Below are 23,511 nucleotides of genomic sequence, written 5' to 3' on the forward strand. Positions count from 1 at the left end.
CCGGCATTTTTTCCCGGTCCTAACATTAATATTATTAGGAGAAAAATACGCTCTCGTCATTTATGTTTGCATAATTACTTGTTAAGTATATAGGTACTCAAGTTTTTGCTCTTCTTCAAAACGATCCAGTGCATATCGTAGATGGAATTTGATTTCAGCACGATGTTGTTCCACCTCATTTTGCTGTAAACGTCAAAGAACGCCCGAATCAAGAATTTCGTGGGAGGTGGGGGTCACACTAAATTTGACCAAGGAATTGAAATAAGTAATAATGTACAAGGGGTTCTATTTAAAAAATACAACTCTGATATAAATCACCGTGTATAACAATTGCAATTTCGTTGAAAATATTTGTAGCCTTAAGAGTCCTTTATCATGCCCCGACAATGAAATTTAAATATGTGCGTTACTACACCCACAATTTTCCACCCACGCTCTAATGGTTCACCCTGTATATTTTTAGCACGAAGTTCTAATGTATACAATCAAACCTACGCTAACCAAACACCTACACTATTCCATTATAATTTCCACTAACCACACACAATCGCAGATCGGTCTAAGATTTCAGTTTGATTTAAAAAAAATAACAACCCAAGGAGGTTATGTTATGAATATAACCACAAATGAAACCAAAGGACTCGCATTGATATCAACTTAAAAAAAGTACAGTTATACAACCGCAAATGTTCATTCAAGAGGATATAGATATCTGAAGAAAAAACAAATTAAGATTCATATAGAAAGCCGGAAGAAAACTAAAACACTACATCTTTATTAAAGTGATTTTCGACATATTTACAAGAAGGTTAGTATACTTATCTTATAAATCGAAATTTCGAGCACCTGCTTTAACATGGGCAAATCTATCTGAGTTTATAAAGGATATCGAACTCTTTGAAAATAATCTAGCAAAGTTGACTTTCCAGTAGTTAAATTAATGACATTAATATGCATAGTTGCGGTCGTGGTTGATGAACTAAAACCGAGCGTAACTTTACTGAAAAATCCACGTTATATCGAGTCGCAGAGTCGGGAACAAGTTTTTGATATATTAGGAAAACATTATTAATGTAGAGAATTAATAATTAATTAGCGTAATTGTACAGGACATGAGAATTGCCCATTTTAGTTAAACTGGACAGAAAATGTACGAGGTCTTTACAATAGCCGACCGTGGGCGAAAGTACTTATTTAGAAAATGCTTCAGCAGATTATGTTTAGTTTAAAAATGGTTTTCTTTTTCAAACATTTCCTAATAATGTAGTTATAAATTCTCCCATGTAACGCGCTCCTTGACTCTCGACCTTTTCTTACACGGACAACGCCATATTTCATACGATTTTTTCATTAGGAACAGTAGGATGTATCATCACTCAGAATTAAAAACTATATTCATAATGATATCTTGACCATATTTCCGATGGAATTAAAAGGTTAATACACCAGGGGCCTGAGAGATAAACTGCCATTAATTTATAATACATTCAATATAGAAATGACGGTTATATGGAATTTAAACATCTTTTATGCGGTATAAATTATAAGAAAAATAAAAATTCCATTTATACTATTTTAAAGTTCCCATAAAAGCAGTAATTATCAGATTTCAATTTCAGTTGAAGTATAATAAAATATATACGCACTCGCGTACAATCAAATTACAGTTAGAGAACATGGGAATATCACCGGTTTGCTATAATGAATAAATACTCAAATGAAAAACTGATAAACGCCAATGTGATGATAAACTAAGAAATCTATAGTGCTTTTTATTTATTTATTTATTTATTGCCCTACAGGCTTATCGTCCAATTACAGGACAAAGTACCAATAGTATACTAGTGTACAGTTAATCTATACTTAAACAAAAAAATTCGTGCCAAATATGTGTCTACCCATAATAATAATAATAATAATAATATTTATTGGTGGGGTTTATACAGAAAATATTTCCACACGTCACAGTATAGGGAAGCACAATTGCCACTTTATTATTCGGAGCCATCAAACTTGTAGTTCAAGTACTCATCGATGCTATAGAATGCTTTGGCACCAAGGAACACTCTGATTGTTTTTCTGAATTGTTGTTCTTCCAGATCCCTGATGTAGTATATAACATGGATATAGGTTGCAATGGTCATATAAACATGTGTTATTGTGTTACATTTGCACTACCAGTTTTGTCTGTTCGGAAAAAAACATTCTTGGGTCGTGCATAAAAATAAATAATACGCTTAATGTTTTTTTTTGGAAAAAATAGAATTTACTTAAAATCGGCATAAATGTTATACTTTTAATCATTGAGAGTTTTCAATGTTGGCTACCATTTTTATTTACTTATTTTAATTTACAGAGGATGTCATTGTTGAAACGTGCAGTAAAAGAAAGGGGTATTTGTGCATCTTCATTCAATATTGGCTACAGCTTTATGACAAACTTGTTTACATAATTACTCCTGAATCACTGCACGTGGTCGAATGTGTTTAAAAATAAATGAGGAAAGTATGAAAAACTAGGAAGAATAGAAATTTGCAATAATATTGACATGCAATTTGATTATAGAGGAATACTTAAAATGGACGAAGATGATAAGGCGCACTTACCTTGTTCGCATTCGTCAATATCTTCTGAGCAATCGACCCCTTTGTAACCGGAAGCACAACTGCATGTATAGGAACCATTAATAGGGCTTGTATCACAAATAGCGTCCAAGTGGCATGGATTGCTTGTACAGGCATCGTCCAAGTGACATAATAAACCTAGAAATAAATATGAGTAAATATCTACACGAATTTTACCAAACACACCAATCACACGATCATGTCTTTATGTCGTTAAATTGCGGTACGTGTCATAAACACGAGTCCATACGTCGATATATTTCATTACCTAGGTCATGTATCGAGTTCGGACTTTTGCTACATACCCCATAGGACCCTTAGATATGTAATCATACAGTTCACAAAAATTGCTCTTCTGAACAGTACTGTAACTAAATAAAACTAGGTGCCAAATTCTTTACAGAACAGTTTCCTAGCTCAAACCCAGCTCCAAACCGGCTCATTTTTTTCCTTTACTTTTGTAAGTTTTGGTCAGTTTGTGCTTTACTTTATATTAGTGTTTGTTTTTAGTGACACCGTTTCACGTTACCATTCCGACGAAGCCTTCTGCCTCGTACACCGGATCTGTTGACCTATTATAACCGAGATTATAACTTTTGAAATTTGATTGTCTTAGTTAAATTTAACCTATTTGTGATAACTAGTTCTTGTAAGTATTTTGTGATATTTTATTGCTTGATTTTACTTTACGATTTCAGTTACCTGATGATGACATGGTTATGTCGAAACATGTTGTAAATGTTAAATTTTGATAATATTAAAGAATATATGGAGAAGGTATAAATCTTTTCTCATAACGATTACTCAAACCCAGGTTATACCTACATAGAAAAAGAAAGTATTTCGTATAGTTTAATAAAAATCTTGCTGCTATTTTGAAAAAAAAGGACCGATGCCGTTCGGCGCTCCAGGTTTTATTTTTCTTTAAATCCGACCCGTTATTTTTCGTTTCCGTATGCCTAATGTACATATCTAAAATTTTACAAAATCTGTCGGGGCGTTACTTGGGAAAATTCCCAACGTACGTACGCATGACGGAACAATATTTTATTCTTTAAAAGTTGCCTAAGAGTTTAAAACGTCGATATTTGATGGAATTTTGACCAAAAAAAAGTCTTTGAACTGCTCTGGATTCATTGTGATTCTTGAAATTCGTTGGCTTCAGTTTCAGTTTCTGCAGATTTTCGAGTTCTTTAAAATATACAAATTCTTCCGATTCCTCAGGTTGTTCTTATTATAGAGTTTTCTTGCGATGTTTCGAATTTTTCGACTACTCAATTCTTCTCATCTTTCATTCTTTTATTTTCTTAAGTTTCTTCGGATTCTTTAGATTTTTCGAAATCACTCCCCAATCTTTATACCCTGAAGATTTTTTACTTCGAATCCTTTCTAATCTTCTGATCTGTATCTTTAGGTTCTTCAGTTCTTTCGAATTTTTTCGAGGTATCACATTCATCAAATTCTTAGGGTCCATAGGATTTTCCACATTCCATATCTTTGGATTCTCTCAATTAAGGGGCTCTTCAATTGTTTTGGCTTCTTCAGAATCTTCACATCTTTCAAATTACGAGTTCTTCAAATTGAAATTCAGGTTTGTGAAAGTAATAAAATTTTTCGTACTCTAAATTTTTTTCTTTTTTTCATTTGCATCCCAATATATTTTTTAAATGTGACAATATAAAAATAACTTAAAAAAATAAATGTAAATATAAATGTGGATTATTATGGGAAATTGGGGAGGGCGGCTCCATTTTCATAGGCGTACGTTTCCATTTGTGGCGGATACCACGGATACACATGATGGTGGCTCTGATTATAGCTATGCTTATTCTAGCACGTAGCCAACCCATTACTATAGATAGAGGTCTGGTCCATCGATCAGCAAGGACCTCAGCCAACGAGCCAGGTGTCTTATAAAAGATGTCAGCTGTGGGGCAAATTAAATTGTGCCAGTGATTCAATTTTCAATCTTAATATTCTTTGCATTCGTCTGTCTAATTCTTTGATTTTTTCTTATGTTCCTCAAATCCTTCGCCTTGAATTTTTCCGATTCCTTAAGATCTTCATATTCCTCAGATTAATATTTTTCGACCTTTTCAAATTCTTCAAGAACATATTCAGTGGACAACTTAAGGGTCCGTGATGGCGTATGTCTATTTTGAACGGCTTATGGTTAATTAGCTCCTTAACCTATATAGGTACATTTTTCTGTCATCCTTCAACTTATTCAATAATATTTTCTCGCCCTGTAAATCGATGCTATCGCGACTTTTTTGTGGGAATTTAAAATGTCTACAATTTCTACATTAAAACACACTACTTAACTGCGATAGATTACTGACCGACCAGCAACCGTAATGGAAATTGGCATTCGAATTTTCAAATTGTTCAAATTCTCCACATTTCTGAAAATTCCTCAAACTTTTTGACTTTATCAAATTTATATAAATAGCTTAAAACATTAGCATTGCTCTCTTGCGTTTCCTCAAAATCTGCAATTATTTCTTCTCTTTGGATTTTTCATATTGTTTAAATTCTTCAGAGTTCTCACACTTTTTTTTAGAAAAACTGAATGGATTTCAAATGTTTTCAAAACAATCATCCCCTTTTCATGTTCATTTCAAGGCCCCCTAAGAGAATTACGCATAACGGTCACAATTTTAAAAAATGTTAAATAAATCTGAAAGCGTAACAGATAGGTAGGTATAGGGAATGTAATAATTGAGCGATGTAGAATCTTTTTCTACATTTAAAAGTGCAAAAAAATACAGCAGGTTTCATTTGAAAAAATCAACTATTTAAGGTTTGAAGCAATGTTTGAAGTTATTAAAATTGACCATTAGTTTTAAAACACCCTGTAGAATGGCGATCAAAATTTAAATCATTGTCAAGTAGCGTCAAGTCAAGTGGAAGATTTCTTGAAATTCAAGTCAACGGAGTCATAGGTACAGGGCCCTAAAGAAAAGCAGTCAAAAGCCAAAAATTTAAAAAAAAACCTGAATTACTTGAAAAACTTTGATGCTAGGTATATGGAAATGTGGTATCAAACGACGAAGATTTTCATGTAGATTTAGAAAATGCAGTAAGACACAGACTGTTCTATTTAATAAGAAAGTTGCTATCCATGATAATGTTTTCTTTCGATAGATCATGAAACACATATGTTGGCAAGAAAATTTTCAGATTTAAATTATTGGAACTCTGAATACTTTTAGGTAACGGTCTGCGGGAAACAGCCTGTATAAACCGACCGACTTTGTAATTCAATGGCCGAGCGTTGGACTATAAAGCCGGAGGTCGGGTGTTCGAATCTGGGCTGAGGTAAGAATTTTTCATCGGTGACAGAGATGGGAATTTCCTTAGATCAGTTTCGAGTATTCTGCCGGCTACTCCGAATTAGGTTCTCCTGCAGTTTCCCTAATTCGTAAGGTAAATATCGGAGTAGTATATAGAACAACTTAAGACCTTCTTAAGCATTATGCGGGTCACTCTATAATTGATCGCAAACCTGCTGAGGGCCCAGAACAAGAGAAGGATAATAAATACATAAATAAATAATATATAATTTATAATTTTTTATATGTCTATAAAAGAAGAAATCAAGTCTTGGTCCATTTGCCCATTAGGTGGAAAAAAATGTAATCCGTTACCGCTTTGCAGAATAATGGTTTTAATTTAATTTTTTAGATATACGATGGTTGTCCAGAAAGTAGCAGACGTTTTGAAATAAAAAATTTTAAACTTGGAAAGAAAATCTCTTATTATATACATTTGGGAGCTACACTCTTAGACTATTTATCAACACAAGCGCCATTCAAATTGAGGCACTTATCACAGCCTGGCACAAGTGTTTTGAATCCAACTTTTATCAATCCGCCGCCTGAGATTTTAACCTGCACTGGGTAACGCTGACATAAAGTTCGGCGTCTCTATCGATCTGCTGCGAGGTCTTCAACGCTGGGAAGAGGTGGAAGTTTTGTACTCCGACGACAACGTCCGCCCGTACACAGTCAACCGTACTGAACAGCTCTTGGATGATTTTGGATGGGAGAAAGGATCACCCTCCATACAGCTCGGATCTAGCGCCAAGCGACTTCCACCGCTTCCGATGAAGACCTCGCCCTGAACACAGCACATGGACAGTGATGCCGAACTTCAAGCCGGCGATAACCAGGTCCAGTCTCAGGCGGCGGATGTATACAAAGTTGAAATCAAAACACTAAGCTATGATAAGTGCCTCAATATGAATGGCGATTATGTTGAAAAATAGCCTAAGAGTGTAGCTTCCAAATGTATACAGGGTGGCAATTTGAAAACTTACCACCCCTCATGTCTTAGTAAATAAACGAGATATTTTAAAAAATCAAAATCCATTTCGGTAATTCGGAGGGGGAATCACAATGACATAGTTGGCGACGCACGCCCTCCAACCCCCTGCGCCCCAGCCACCTCAACTTTTAAATCTTAAACAGTGACCCCCCATGTATGATACGTCGTTGGAAAGCTCTGAAAAAATGCTTTCCAACCATACCAAATAGCATTACATTTAGGTTAGTAATTATCGTGCAAATCAAAAAATAAACTAATATGATACATTTGAAATCTGTCGCATTTGAAACGCAACCGGCGAACATAGACGAACTAAGACAGAGAATAATTCAAGAATGTCACTATTTAAGATTTAAAAGTTGGGGTGGCTGGGGCGCAGGGGGGGGGGGGGGGTCGCCAACTATGTCATTGTGATTCCCCCTCCGAAATACCGAAACGGATTTTGATTTTTTTTAAATATCTGGTTTATTTAGGTACTAAGACATGGGGGGTAGTAAGTTTTCAAATTACCACCCTGTATAATAAAAGTTGTTTCTTACACTTACTTAATTTTTTCTTTCAAAACGTCTGTTACTTTCTGGATCGCCCTTACCTACCTCGAGCGACAATATTTAGATTTGCACAATTGACCCACTTTTAGGCCCACTAAAATGTCTGTAGGTACTTTTTTCGGTTACTGTATAGATTGATTTAATTACAAGTTATTATAAACATGCGAAGCACAGAAATGGGCATAAAGGTGACCACGACTGAACGCAGATTAAATACACTTATTTATAATTATTGATTACCAACTTAATGCAAGTAATTTACTCTTTTGTAAATTACTGTAATTTTAAGCAAATACTTAGGGAATACTTATATCAATAAACTCATGTAAACTTCTAAATCGTGTTTAGTCCTTTCAGATGCAATGAACTAATAATTACTATTGGTTTCTCAATTCCTCTTTCCACGGTTACTACTTGCATTTAAAAGAATTGGAGAGGCCGCACCTTATGCTCACACTGTTTTTGATTAATTTTAAAGCACACGAACGGAAATTCGGTTCCACTGTATAGAGGCGGCGTGACAAAGAAGCGAGTGTGTTTCATAATGGCGCGCATTGATGTAACAATAAATCGGTAATCGAATAAATGTTGTGTATGTCATACGTCAATAAAACATACTCGTAGTATTGTTGCGAGGATATTTATAAACCAGGAACAGATAGAGGTGTAGTCGTATGCATGTAGTTGGAAACCTGCAGGTCACGGTATCATACATTCAATTTCACACGCCCGGGGAAAGGTAACTTTACTTACCAGTCTTTCCAGGAGTACAACGGCAGTAAAAGCTTCCAACTCTATCGATGCAGGTAGCCCCATTAAAACATGCGGCGCCCGCACAATCGTCAATATTTACAGAACAATCGGGTCCCGTCCATCCGTTAACGCATATACACGAAAAACCTCCCACACTATTCGTACACGTAGCACCGTTTTGGCACACCGACGGCCTTAGCGAGCACTCGTCGACGTCGTGTTCACAGTAACGTCCCGTGTAAGTTGATGGGCACTGGCACTGATAGCTGTTGATTCTGTCCAGGCACGTCGCACCGTTTTGACACTGATTGCCGGGACAGTCGTCGACGTTTTCCTCGCAGTTTTGGCCTCGGAAACCTGTAACGAAATGTAACGTTAGTTTTTAATAATCGAAAGAAAAACAAAATGGATACATCCACAATTTAACTAGGAGTTTTGAAAACCATGGATTTTAGATATGTATTTATTTATTTATTATTATCCCTCTCTTGTTCTGTGGGCCCTCAACAGCCTTGCGCCCAATTACAGAGTGACCCGCATAATGCTTTTTAAAGGTGCCTCTGCAGAAGGTCTTAAGTTGTTCTATACTACTCCGGTATTTACCTTACGAATTAGGGAACTGCAGGAAAACCTAATTCGGAGTAGCCGGCAGAATGCTCGAAACTGGTCTAAGGTAATTCCCATCTCTGCCACAGATGAAAAATTCACCTCAACCCAGGTTCGAACACCCGACCTCCAGATTTATAGTCCAACGCTCTACCACTGAACCATAATGTAACACAGATTTACACTTAGTGCTTGTTTACAATAAACGTATACATAAGAAATACATAATACCATTGAATAAAAACACTCTCTTTGCGGTAAATAGGAGGAAAGCAAATTCTCATTCTTCTCAGTTCAAGAATCGACTCTATTGACAGTGTTCCCATTATATTCTCAGTTCAAGCTCTGTCGCGCTTTATTTCCACGGGGTTAGGCTTCTTATAGTGTTTTTATTCAATGATAATACTTAAAAATGTCGACTACTATGTAGTATGATCTTTGGTTTATTGTAAAAAGCGAAGTAAATTTACGGAAACGATGCGAATATGTACGAGTTACGGTTTATGAAATATTTACGTATACGTTCATTGTAAACAAACACTAACAGTGATACAGAATAAAGCTGGCATTCAAGATCAAATCGTTACCATGACGATATCGTTTGTTAACGATGATATCTGATAGAATAGACCTCTTAATATTAAACTTTTAGCCCCAAGATTTTTGAGATTTGCAATCTTTTAAGCTGAAATATTTTGAAATCTAATCTAAGTCTGATGTAGAATATTTGAAAGTTTGTAACATCATGGCCAACTAATAAACTGCAAGCTGCATTTTGTTTTTTTTTCAGTTGTTCTGTTGTGATATCTTCCATCAAAGAACATTTTCTCCTCAAACCTGAATCTTCCGCCACCCCCACTCGGAAAGCGACACCTACCGACAAACCAGTCAAAATGTGAATATTGCCATACAAAAGCGGACTGCCGTAACGTGGCCAATGGTCCAGGGCCGTTTGAATTATCCCCAGAAACTCATGCGCCAAGTAGGACCACAAGTTCCTCGACGAATGATTCGGAGCAACTGCCCCACCTAGCGGCCAAACGCCATCTTCCTTGCCCATGCGGACTGGTGAATTTTTCATCCTTGTTTTCTTCCGGTGCGGAACAAGAGCAACCTATGTTACCAATCTAATTTTATGGATCGACCTGTGTTGACACGAGCTCAAAAACCAGCATCGCCGGTGCCCATTTATACAAACTTTTAAGGTCCCTTGGGGAACCCTATATGAAAATAGACAATTTACAATCAAACCTGCCGATGGGAATGAACGTCATGTGAATGCAAAAGATTTCCGCGTAACGATTGAACTTCCTATGTAAACTCCACACGAGTAAGTGCGGATTTGAAGTAGACTTTTCGAGTATGTATGGTCTGTTCTGCCCAATAAGTGCAGGAAGATACAGTCGATATTCGGCCCTCAATAATTCAATAATGCGGTCACTTAATACTGCCTGTTTCGCCTCTATTTCTGAACTTGCGAGATTACTCCGAGAGAACGACAAAGAAACCTGACGGAGTAACCTTGATTCCGTGGAAGAAAAAGAGTCTAGTCTGGGACTCGACTTCAATCGATACTCTAGCACTGGATTCGTCCATTAAAGAAGCTAGGAGCACGGCCAACTTAGCAGAAAAAAAGAAATACCAGTAGATGACTGCACCGCTTTTGCAGTTTATACTCTTGGATCTTTCGATGATGCTTTCAAGTCAATCGCGCAAACAATTGAAAAAATGCTTACACACTCTTCAGGGGACCTCAAGAGCCAAAGACTTCCTCACTGAATGGATCGCTCTACAATTTCAAAGTGGATATGCCAGCAGCATCATAGAAATCATCCCACCCATGACTGAAGAAATTGTTAAATTCTGAAATTTCTAAAATAGGCCCTCTTGATTGGCTGCCACCTTGACTGTCTTCAGGAAATTCAAGTGCAAACATTTTCAAATAAAAATGCAAATTCTGGCAATAAGAGGACTATGTGGAAATATCATTTCTTTCAAGTTGGGAGAAAAATCAGATTTACGTAAGCTAGTAAAGTTTATTGTAATATCTGGTCAGGCAAAGGGTGCGGGCGATGATTAAGTGAATACATGAACATCAATGGCTGACATTCATGAGAAGCTTTCCCCCCTATAAAAAATGAAACGCCAGGGTCAAACTCAAAGTGGAGGATAATGTTAGTTAGCTGAAGAACAAAATGTGCACATTTTGTTTTTATAAATTTCGAGGAACTTTGTTACGGTGAGAACGATACATTATTACCTAGTACTGTAAAGAAGTTTACCGATTGCGTACGTGATTTTGTGGAGGTATTTCCGTTGTTTACGTGTTGTAGTATAGCGCCAGTTATTGGCGACTTTTGAAAAAGTAGGATATGCTAATAAATAGCTGTAGTTTTCATCGGGACTTATTATCTAGAGAGAAGGTAATGGTGACATTCTATAACCCGCACCAATTGTCGAAAGTGGCCCATTGCAAACTAAATTTTTACAAATCGAAATCTATTTTTTTGGTGCAACTTAGAAATTTTTTTTGGATTTTCAGATTTACACTTTTGTATGGTTGTCTGTTTGTCCGTGTGCATAACTATTTTAGATCCTTATATACCCCGAAAGTTAGTGTTTGTCAGAGCTGCATAGTGGTATATACGTGTAATTGGCGGATTTAAACGAATAAAATGAACTAATGATTAAAGATGGCCGATTTAATTAATAAAACGCCATTTTGGGGCGGGAAAGAATAAATTATAAAGCAAGTAGGGATGCACCAAGAAGAAAGGGCATTTATTCGATTAGCCGTCGAGCGACAAGCTACGTTTTTTTTTTGATTTGCGAGGGCAGTTTTTGAAAAAATTAAATTCCAGCACGCGAATCGTGGTTCTACGGGGTGTTCAGAAGATTTTTCATGGGGTGGCAAGAAAATTGGGATACGTATTTTAGGATTACGTGACCGTTGTGGCAGAAGATGTAAGTAATATGATACATGATACTTTGACATATGCCTAAATAAAAATTAAATTCGTTGGATTTCAAGTCGTGCGGAGTTTCACAATATTGGGCAAGGTTCACAAATCGAAAATAAAGCTACCGTGGCAATCCAAAAAAACAGTTATGATTAGTCACTAAATAAGGACTATTTTGGTCAAAAGATTACGCATCTAAAGGACTGCGATTGAATTGCTTAGGTGTGCAAAATTCTTTTCCAATCAACTCGTTCATTGGATTGCGCAACACCGTGCATTACGTATAAAGTTTGTAAACCCAAAAGGCGTCATTCCGCTACCAGGTCCAGTTCAACTTCAACAAGAAAATTTTCATTCTTCTCCACTCAATTCAATATTGTAACGTAAATTTAATTTACGTGATTTGTTTATTTACAATTAACAAACAATAAATTTATAACAGTTTTAACATGGATTAATGTATAAGGTATAACAGTAATTATTATTTATTACTCACATTATTAGTATTAATAATGCATTTCGCATCGAAGTTGGAAATCCCTGAAACACATTTTTATTTGTTTATATAGCAAACGCCCCTTTTTCTCGAACCAACATGTCACATTTTAAGGAAATAATGAGGTCAGTCGAGTTAGCCCCGCTGTTTAAGAAATAAAAAAAACATATATGTTAGTTGATTGTGCTAGTAGTGTGCTGGTGTGTGCTACTAAAATTAGCAAATGTGCTACATCCCAACTATTTTTTTTTTAATTTTTTATGTGCGGGGCCACTCGACGCTCAGCCCCGCCTAAAATTAAAAAATTGAATCCGTGACAAGCAAATTTTGCTGTGCTAGTAGTGTGCTGGTGTATACTACTAAAATTAGCAAATGTGCTACATCCCAACTATTTTTTTTTAATTTTTTATTTGCGGGGCCAACTCGACGCTCAGCCCCGCCTAAAATAGAAAAATTGAACCCGTGATAATTAAATTTTGTTGTGCTAGTAGTGTGCTGGTGTGTGCTACTAAAATTAGCAAATGTGCTACTACCCAACTATTTTTTTTTAAATTTTTTGTGTGCGGGGCCAACTCGACGCTCAGCCCCGCCTAAAATAAAAAAATTGAACCCGTGACAAGCAAATTTTGTTGTGCTAGTAGTGTGCTGGTGTGTACTACTAAAATTAGCAAATGTGCTACATCCCAACTATTTTTTTTTAATTTTTTATTTGCGGGGCCAACTCGACGCTCAGCCCCGCCCAAAATAGAAAAATTGAACCCGTGATAATTAAATTTTTTTGTGCTAGTAGTGTGCTGGTGTGTGCTACTAAAATTAGCAAATGTGCTACATCCCAACTATTTTTTTTAAAATTTTTTATTTGCGGGGCCAACTCGACGCCCATCCCCGCCGAAAATAGAAAATAGAAAAATTGAACCCGTGATAAACTATACAAATTATTATTAGTTTGATTATATTAGTACATGTTATCTAACTTTTTATACAGTGAATACGTAAGTAATCTGGCAAATTTAGTCAATTGGAAATAGGAAAGATGACAAATTCTAATTCGTTAACAGTTAACTTCCGCGTGCAAATAATATTTAGTTATGTGTACTAATAACATAATTTTGCTGTGTTATAAAATTGCAGCAATAATCTATTTTAAATACATAACAATTTTAAGTTTCAACCTGATTGGTCAACTTAGAGGTGCTATTGTAAAGCTAGCATCTCCATATTTTTTAGCGCATTTTTGGAACAAAAGTGCAGCTTATCTGCTTATAGCCTCACTTTGTCCGGCTGGCGTTCTTTGAGATCTTGAAAACTACAATAGATAGAGACTTCCGGTTTTTTGCGTTAGCTTTGTGCTTAAAAGTTATGTGCCCGCCGGATATTTATATTGTTCTGCGCATTTTTGGAACAAAAGGGCCTAAATTCTCGAGTTCAGTTATTAGTGAGAACAATATAAATAGCCGGCGGGCACATAACTTTTAAGCACAAAGCTAACGCAAAAAACCGGAAGTCTCTATCTATTGTAGTTTTCGAGATCTCAGAGATCACCAGCCGACACACATCTCGAAAACTACAATAGATAGAGACTTCCGGTTTTTTTGCGTTAGCTTCGTGCTTAAAAGTTATGTGCCCACCGGATATTTATATTGTTCTCGCTAATAACTGAACTCGAGATTTTACGTCACTGATCTACACACCAAAAATGCGCTTATGTCATGCGGCTACCCGCAGACTTTCTACCAGGTTTATAATAACTCTTTACAATATGTAGCACAAATGCTTGTATTTCAGCACAAATTGAGCACTAAATCTGTTGTAATACAAACCAGCACACTACTACACAACAAAAAATTTTTATTACAGACAAAAATTTTCTATTTCAAACGGGGCTGAGCGTCGAGTTGGCTCGCGCTAATAAATAATTTGAAGTAACACTTTTTGGATGTAGGACACTGCTAGCACAACAAAATTCAAGTATCACAGGTGCAACTTTTCAATTTTAGGCTAGGTTTAGCGTCGAGCTGGCCCCGTAAACTAAAAAAAAAAATTGGAATGTAGCACATTTTCTAATTTTAGTAGCACACACCAGCACACTACTAGCACAACGAAATTTGGTTACAACGGGTTCAATTTTTCTATTTTAGGCGGGGCTGAGCGTCGAGTTGGCCCCGCAAATAAAAAAAATAAAAAAACACTATTGGGATGTAGCACATTTTTTAATTTTAGTAGCACACACCAGCACACTACTAGCACAACAAAATTTAATTATCACGGGTTCAATTTTTCTATTTTAGGCGGGGCTGAGCGTCGAATTGGCCCCGCAAATAAAAAATTAAAAAAAAAATAGTTGGGATGTAGCACATTTGCTAATTTTAGTAGTACACACCAGCACACTACTAGCACAACAAAATTTGCTTGTCACGGGTTCAATTTTTTTATTTTAGGCGGGGCTGAGCGTCGAGTTGGCCCCGCACACAAAAAATTAAAAAAAAAATAGTTGGGATGTAGCACATTTGCTAATTTTAGTAGCACACACCAGCACACTACTAGCACAACAAAATTTAATTATCACGGGTTCAATTTTTCTATTTTAGGCGGGGCTGAGCGTCGAGTTGGCCCCGCAAATAAAAAATTAAAAAAAAATAGTTGGGATGTAGCACATTTGCTAATTTTAGTAGTATACACCAGCACACTACTAGCACAGCAAAATTTGCTTGTCACGGGTTCAATTTTTTTATTTTAGGCGGGGCTGAGCGTCGAGTTGGCCCCGCACATAAAAAATTTAAAAAAAAATAGTTGGGATGTAGCACATTTGCTAATTTTAGTAGCACACACCAGCACACTACTAGCACAATCAACTAACATATATGTTTTTTTTATTTCTTAAACAGCGGGACTAACTCGACTGACCTGAAATAATGGTTTATATCCGCTTTCGTGTATTATCGCCCATGACTAATCTTTTATGGTCTCGATGTCTATCGGGATTTCTAGAATCTTCGCTACAATATTAAAGTATATTTTTATATCCAATGCATATCGTGTCCTTCAAGGAGTTTTATTATTGAAACTTTGAGCTGTGAACCGTAAAAAATAGAAATATTCCCCAACGATTTAATTATTTTGTATCTTTATAATATTGTACAGGCAATATTATTTTATTGGAAATAAGCCTCGTATAGGGACTCGGCCAGGAGTATTTTTCATTTTTAAGTTCAATATTAAATAATGAGAGTCTCCTAACGGAGTGAAATGTATGAATTCGAGATTTTCAATTGCTGTGTAAACAAGAAACCGATATTCTGTTTTCGTGTACATTTTGGGTCATTTAAGGAGATTGCTGCTACTAGAAGACGTGGCCACGCATCGTTTCGTAAAATTTTGGAAACTGAGTATTTTCAATATGTAGATCTATAATATGTTTGAAGGTTGTAGAGGAAGGACGAAATCGAATTGCTTGATTTAAGTTCCAATATACTTCAATATTTTGATTTTTGTGTATTTATTTGTCATTAAGGTGGCAAAACTATTGATGTCAAGGATTCAGTGGATTGACATTAATTTCAGTGGCACAACTGCACAATTTTAGTCCCCCGCTTCCTTCTTTTTCGTGATAGCATCACGCCAAGATTAAAGAAACACAAATTAACTAAATTATAACATTTTAATTTTACAAATCTGCATCCACGACCTGTGAAGAACCCTTACTTTTTTAAGAAGCGAAATTCGTGAAAAACAGCTGTGGCCCCCTAAGACTCCCCCCCCCCCCACACGCGCTTGTCGATGCTACAGATTAATTGATAGATACGTTATTTTGTTGTAAAGTAAAACAGAGGTTGCTTTCTGGTAATCGCTTCTTATTAATTGAACTGACACATGGCCAAAGTTTTGGAGACGCGTCGCCACAAAAAAAAAGAGCCAGTGACGATTGGCACGATCGGTAATACTAATCTTTTTATCATGCGGTTGGTTCCGTTTCATAAAAGCCTGTATAAACAAAGATACAATCGGCGGGTTCGCGTTTTTGTTGTTGCCGGACAAATTCTCATAATGGTTTTTGAAGAAGACCATTGTATTGCTCAATATAAAAAGACTTCAATCTGGAGGAGTCGTCTTTCTCACGCTTGCTATCTTCAACCCACGCCAGTTGCGCTGTATCGCCTGCTTCCTTATCACTTCCAGCTTTGAGATACTTCTTAACTGCGGTTTTGTTCGGTTTCCGCCAAAGTATTGCAGTTACGCGATTAATCGAAAATATGTACGGGATATTTGCGATAAAGAACAATAAATTGTGCGTGAGGTTGCGTTTTGTTCTAATTGTCAAGGATGGGTGGACGTCGTAGGTACCTTTGGCAATCGCATCGTAAAGGGAAACGCGATAGACAAATGGAAACGGCATACACGAAATGATGACTGGTTTTGATTCAAGTTATACGTTAATGGCGTGCTATCCCCAGGTGGTTCCCGCGATACAGAACGGCAAATTTAACATTCTTAAGTTATTGACATGAGTTGTAGCTACATTCCTATCTGCTACGATTATCTTTAATTCTCTAAGTAGGCCGTCATGCAAACTTGACTTTTATGTTAACTATCGGATGTGGCATTAGCCAGACCACTCTTAACAAGGCCAAACTATTACGATAATTTAGTCTTAATTGAAAATCTATGAATATTATGTAAGTGAAAGAGAGGTGCACATTTCAGTACTTCTCCCACATACTTTGGCGTAATCAAATTAGATTATAAAAATTGTACGTAATCTGGAAAAAAATTCACATTTACATAAAACGGTCAAAATTATCCCAAGAATTTCAATAAGCTTGCGAAACTCTTAATTATAATAATTTCGTAAACGTTCATTCAAAAATTGTTAGTGCTTTAGCGGTCTTAAGAAACACAGTCGCCAATCTAAGGCGTTGCAGGAAAAAAATTTCTTACATAAATTAGATTCAAAATAACCCAGTTATTTGGTAGCTAAGTCATTACTCATCTTCTACAAAAAAAATTATTTAATCGATCAAGTTCCGATGGATCAAGTATACGTAACGGTTCTGTTGCATCTTGTTAATCGTAATCTCATGTTAAAATGTATTGGTTATTATCGAATACTGTTATTCTCGAGTGCCCTATTGGCAAACATTCTGGAATTTGTTGAATCTCATTTGCAACGTTTTTAGCTGATAAGTCTGGAAACGGTCGATTATCAAAATATACAAGATAACGAAATATGTTTTAATTAAAAGTTTCGAGGTTCTTCATGTCTACTAGCATTGAATAAAAATAGTGTTTTTATTCAATGCTACTAGGCAGTAATAATTTCACTTATACAGGGTTGCTCATAAAGCCGCGGCACACCAAAAGTAACAATTATTGAAAAAATATATTGTGCTAATCATTCAAATTTTTCTGGAAAATTTATGCCTGACAAGTTTGTGTTCTGGTGTGAGGAACCCAAATTTGACTTGTGGACACTTTGTTCATCCCCAACGCTTCGTGCAAAATCTTCAAAATTGTTGCCTCTGATATGTGCATTTCCGTTACAATAAGTGAAACTTTCATTCTTTGATCTGTCAACACCATCTATTCAATTCTCTTTCTTGCTTCCTGTGGTCATACCTCCTGGCTTACAAGATTTTGGATCCTTTTGTATGGATTCTCAACCACAACGAAATTGGTGTGACCAAAATTTTGCTGGATAATATGTATCCTTGTACACGGTGGGTGGTCCGAATTTGACACTTTCTAATGGAAATACCCTTTACTTCGTGAGATACAAAAATGGGCCTATGTGTATGCAACTCAATTTAAAGAAAAAAATACTGGAGCAAACACAATTCAGCTATCTCTAATGGTTTGACCGCTAGGGGGCGTTCCTCACATAAATTAAAGATAATTGATTTTATCTTCCATAGAGCACTTTTGTATGCAGGATCCGTCGCGACACGACAGTTTTATACAGAGTGTTTGGTTTTTTTCCACGAGCTTAAACTACACTTTTTTATATGGGCCACCCTATACCATATTGAAGCCCCGTTAAAATTTCCTAAATTTTGATGTATTGCTTGTTATATTTATATTAAATATTATTATTTGCAATATTGCATTTTATACATTCAAATATTGTTATGGCATGGTTAGGTATCCGTAGATAACAAAAGATGGCAGGATTGTTTAAAACGGCAATTACTATTATCTGGACATTTCTATTGGTTCCAAATATTTTCATATAACCCACACAAAACAACGCACGTGATAACTGATGTGAAACAGGTTTATAAATAAACCGATGCAACCGAATGTCGGAGGATCCTCAATATTATCCCAACTTATTTTCCTGGGTATTTATTTTAACACTTCGATCATAATATTTAATTGCGTTTCTGGATCAACACATGCAGTTACCAAAAAATGGATCTTGGTCCATTAACATTGCATAAACAACTATTTTGACATGTTTGGATTAAAATACACGTGGTCTCAAAACATCATTTAAGATAAGAGTTTAATCAAAATCCATCACGTATTTATTAAATGTGCATCAGATGTACCCATTCGGGATGAAGAGGAAGCCTCTGAAAGCTTTTCCAACCCCATGGTGAAGGGAATTTCCCGTGATGTAACTAAGGAGTGACCTTGTATGTGGTGCAACGTCATGTACAGGGATTTCCTGGTGACGTAACTAATGAGCGACCTTGTTTGTGTTGGTTGTTTGGTAAAAAAATTTAATTTAATACAGTTCTCCAAATAAAAAAAATCATATCTAACACCCAAATCCTTTGAGTTTACACATTTTCAAGAAAAATGCTTTGTAAGTAGAGTTCCATTACAATCAATAAGCATTATTGCAAGTATCGTAATATCCACTTAAATCGTTATTTTTTTGTTATTTGCGACATTTTCAATTAACTACATGCGAAATTAAATCACTCATTAGTAGGCGGGGGACAGTTTGTATGTGCAGAACAAATTTCGTGAAATTCTCTCCATTTTCGTTGTCCGGCCAAGAATTGCAGTGGTACTTTTTTTTTCAAACTTTCAAAAACTAATTCCAGATTCGTGATTTTCATGTTCAAAAACCCCCAGACACCAAACTACGTCGAAATCAGAATTTTTTTCTGCACCCCCAAGTAGGGGTGCGCCCTTTCGCGGTACGAATTTTGAAAAAAAAATTTTAAAAATCGGATAGGGCTTACCCGAAAACCTATTCAAAGACGTGCCACTCATCTTTGTAACTCTTATTGTTGATGAGAACAAAATTAAAGAATAAATCCAAATTTCACCACTTTGGGGGTGCCTCCCAAACGAAAAACGTTGTACCCTCGATTTATTTGGAAAAAGTGCTTGTCTTGATCCCCACTATCGCCCAATATTTTTTACATGTGGTCATGTAACACCCTGTATATTTTGTATGATTGAAATAAATGGTCGTAAAAAAGTGGTGATAATACTGATGATCCTTCGATGTTTCGTTGCAACGGTTTATTAATACATATTTCTGTTCTCGGTTTCTATTTGAAATTTTTTATTGAAACTGTATGTGATTGTATTTTTTATAGTTAGTTATCGTATCTACAGCGTGCGCAATTTCAGTTATTTAATGAATTAATGTAAAACCCTATGGGCAAAACTAAAAAAACGCACGATATGTATTGAGCTATCGATGTCAAGTTTAATAACTCCCTGCTAATTATGAAGAATTCCATTTTACTAAGCAACAACAACGCACTGGATTAATGGAGCGAAACCAAATATGCTATTATCGCGGTACTCAAAATTTGGATTAAGTAACTATGTAAAATACGTAAACAGCAAAGCGTATCGGCCTCTATGGATAGGTCGCGCACAAATAATACGTATTGGCTAATGACCTAGGTCATAATTCGGAATGAATACCGCCACGAAACTACGATACGTGATCTCATAGGAATGAACTGGAATCTTGAAAAAACAATTTGCATAAAATTCGTTCTTGCTAAACCTAAACCTGCCTACCATAATAAATATCATTAGCGAAGAAATTATATGTGGCTTTTAACCTTTTCGCATACACCCTATTATAAAATTGCGTTATATAAGCGCAATTGTTCATACGATAATTAGGAACAATTGTTAAAATCAGTTACATCAGCAGAAATCACGTGAAAGGAGTTCACAACAAAGTTTTCGTGTACAAACATTGAAAACATATTTTATTGCTCCAGTATGAAACGCTTCGCAATTAAAAAAGTACCTCATTAGATTTTTTCTCTTCCCATGATACAAAAATAAGATCAAAATTTCGCTTATTATAACCGCATTTAATTAATTTAAGGAACTGTATAAATACACATTTCTAATTATAACTTTCTCTTTCTGTGACTATAGAATTAAATCAATTAAGACACGACAATTAGATTTCAAAAACTGAAAGCAAACATTCTACAAAAAAAAATTCAATTGACATTTATCGCGGGGAACATAAATTAATAAAACAGTAGCTGTGCGAAAGATTTCTTCTTAATTGCTTCAATAAAATGATTAGTGAATGTATTTAAATATTCGGCAAGTGCAACCGGATATGTTAGAAAACGAAAAACCGAATGGAATAACCTGGTTTTCATAAAAAAGAACGAAGTAAATTAGTAAATAATTAATGTTACTATTCATGTAGATACCTATGTTGTAAAAACTTACCTAGATTTATCGTTGTTATTAATTATACTACTGTATATACCACGCAATATATTTTCTAAGGATACGTTTTTATAATGGAAAATAATTAGATATGTTTGTTCATTTTTACTGTAAATAATGTAGCTGTAATGAAGAATTATAAAAACTGCAATTTTTCATTGAAGGTAAGGTTTTATTACAATTTGTGATATATGATTGCACTTGACACACGTTCTATCGCAATTATATTGCCGTTTTTTCTTCTCCTTCATTTTTTTCATTCATTTTATACAATTTACTTTCTTAGTTGTAGAGTTAGAAAAACGGTTAAATTATCACCACTGTGTATTTCTTCTACCAAATACAAATATGTAATTAAAAAAACAACACAACATCGCGTTTTTCAGATAATTGCAAACATGTGACTTTTTTGTATGGTACACGCTGTATATTATTATACCATATGACAGCTTATTAAATTCTCTAAAAAAATTCTCACTGCAACATACACAAAATACTTCAAATACGCAAGATCCTCGGCAAGCTCTTTTACTTATTTTCATTTGGGTCTAGTTATCCATGAAAATGATAAAAATAGTAACTATTTAAAAAAATCCGATACAACTGAATACCGAACGATCCTCGAGATCTTCACACATACATCATTTTTACAATACACTTTAATGGGATGATTCTGTCCCACCAGATCAGCTTGTAAAACAATTTTTTTTAATCGGCATTAGTTTTACTTTTATTCGAGGTGCGTACAACATGAGAAATTTAATTTAAATATCTTAACAAGTAAAAAATTGAGATTGCGCAAATACAAAAGTTATAATGCGCATGCGCACACCGAAAACCGGACATTCATATGTTCTTTGTAACAAGAGTTATAAAAGAAAACCTTTTTTGGAGGTTTGGGCCGTTTTTGAGCTGTAACTTTTTGACCTATTGGTCTACGTAGGCGAAAATCTATAGCGGCCTTTCTTATACCCTGAAGAATATATATATGTATCAATTTTCAAAGCGATCGGACGATTCTACACAAAGTTATTGTGCACACGGGCAGACAGACGGAGAGCAATACAAAATTATAAACGATCTCGAGGATCGTTAATAATAACTGGAACTAGGACTTATTATAGTATAGGTTGTTAACAAAACAAGAACAGGGAAATAAGTAACACATATAAAAATAAGTTACCATAGATCCCTTACCTCTTCAAAATGTTTCTTCAATTACAGAGCGCGTAAAAGGCATATTTTCTTTATGCAATAAACTTCAAAGTTATGCCATATAGACAATACACAAACAAGATAATTTTTATGGATAACTAGATCGCTATTAAATTAATGGAAAAATCTTGGCTTATTTGAAGTATTTTGGGTGTGATACATTAAGAACTTTTGTAGTGAATTAAATAACCTGTAATTTGATGTAAATATATACAGGGTGTTCTATATAAAGTCACATTGAATTCGTTTTCTATATTTTGTTTATACGTTTTACATATTAATTCCTTTGAATTTTTTTTGTTCGATCTCCTTTAAAATTAGGTCATAACGCACGATATGCGTTACACCCGTGCGTAATGAAAAAAATTAGAATAGATAATGAAAGTTTGGAAGACGTCGTTTGAGTTTTGCCTTATTTTCATTTCGAAATTCACGGAGGTCGTAGAAATAGTATGGAACGTAATTTGGTTGTAATTTGCCTAGTACAGGTTCGTAAAATTGCCGCACTCTGTGTCATACGCAATTTTTCTACGCACATGTAATACGCACTATTACAACCTTATGACGTAATATACTATTCGATAATCTAGCAAACAGTATGACGATTTCCCATAGTGCATTATATCACAGATATATTTAAATCTGTGATTATATCGTTACATAGGTACAATACATTTCTACTGTTCTACACCTGAAAGATTTATGAAAAAAAATTGTTTGGTAACCGATTTACATTTAACAGGAACAAACAAATTAACAACAAATGATCGCAATGAATATTAAGTATTAAAAATACATGGTAGTGAAATAAGAGCATTATATAAAGCAAGCTACCCATTATCTATCTGTTGCATTTTCTCACATCGTCTTTAATCTTAAGTGGGCGGCTAAAAGTAATGATGCGTGCAAAACCGTGTAGAAAAAAAGGCCCGAGGGTGTCTCGACCTCTATTGTCCGCACGATGAAATTAGAAATTGTGCTTTGGCTTTAAATAATAACTCTGTGCATTTTTGTTAACGATCACTTTTGGACATGCAGAATTAGTTGCCACAAAATTTTCAAGTGTGCTATGGTGATACCGTTAAAGTTAAAATTATTACACCGTAATATCCGTGTAATAACTATACACCAGGATCGCGATGTAATCGACACCTGGTATTATGCAATCTTAAGTTTATTACCATAATACCCACTATAAAGTTAAATAGTTATGGGAAACTAACTACAATCCCATTCTAAAATATGTTGCTACATTTTTACCTATAAATTACTTATTAGTATATTTATCATCATCTAAGACATATTTT

At 35.3% G+C, this 23,511-nt stretch overlaps 1 protein-coding gene across 1 annotated transcript in view; it reads right to left on the reverse strand.

Moving 5' to 3' along the window:
- Positions 1 to 23,511, reverse strand: part of LOC116164181 (neurogenic locus Notch protein-like) — a 205,905-nt gene that overhangs the window by 26,043 nt on the left and 156,351 nt on the right. The window contains exons 6-7 of the mRNA XM_031478322.1: positions 8,258 to 8,614; positions 2,607 to 2,762 (exon numbers count right to left, since the gene is read on the reverse strand). Coding sequence (XP_031334182.1) covers positions 2,607 to 2,762; positions 8,258 to 8,614 — 513 coding nt within the window. The remainder of the gene's footprint in view (positions 1 to 2,606; positions 2,763 to 8,257; positions 8,615 to 23,511) is intronic.

This window comes from Photinus pyralis, unplaced genomic scaffold (genome assembly GCF_008802855.1).
Source record: "Photinus pyralis isolate 1611_PpyrPB1 unplaced genomic scaffold, Ppyr1.3 Ppyr1.4_LG2, whole genome shotgun sequence".
NCBI classification, from domain to species: Eukaryota; Metazoa; Arthropoda; class Insecta; order Coleoptera; family Lampyridae; genus Photinus; species Photinus pyralis.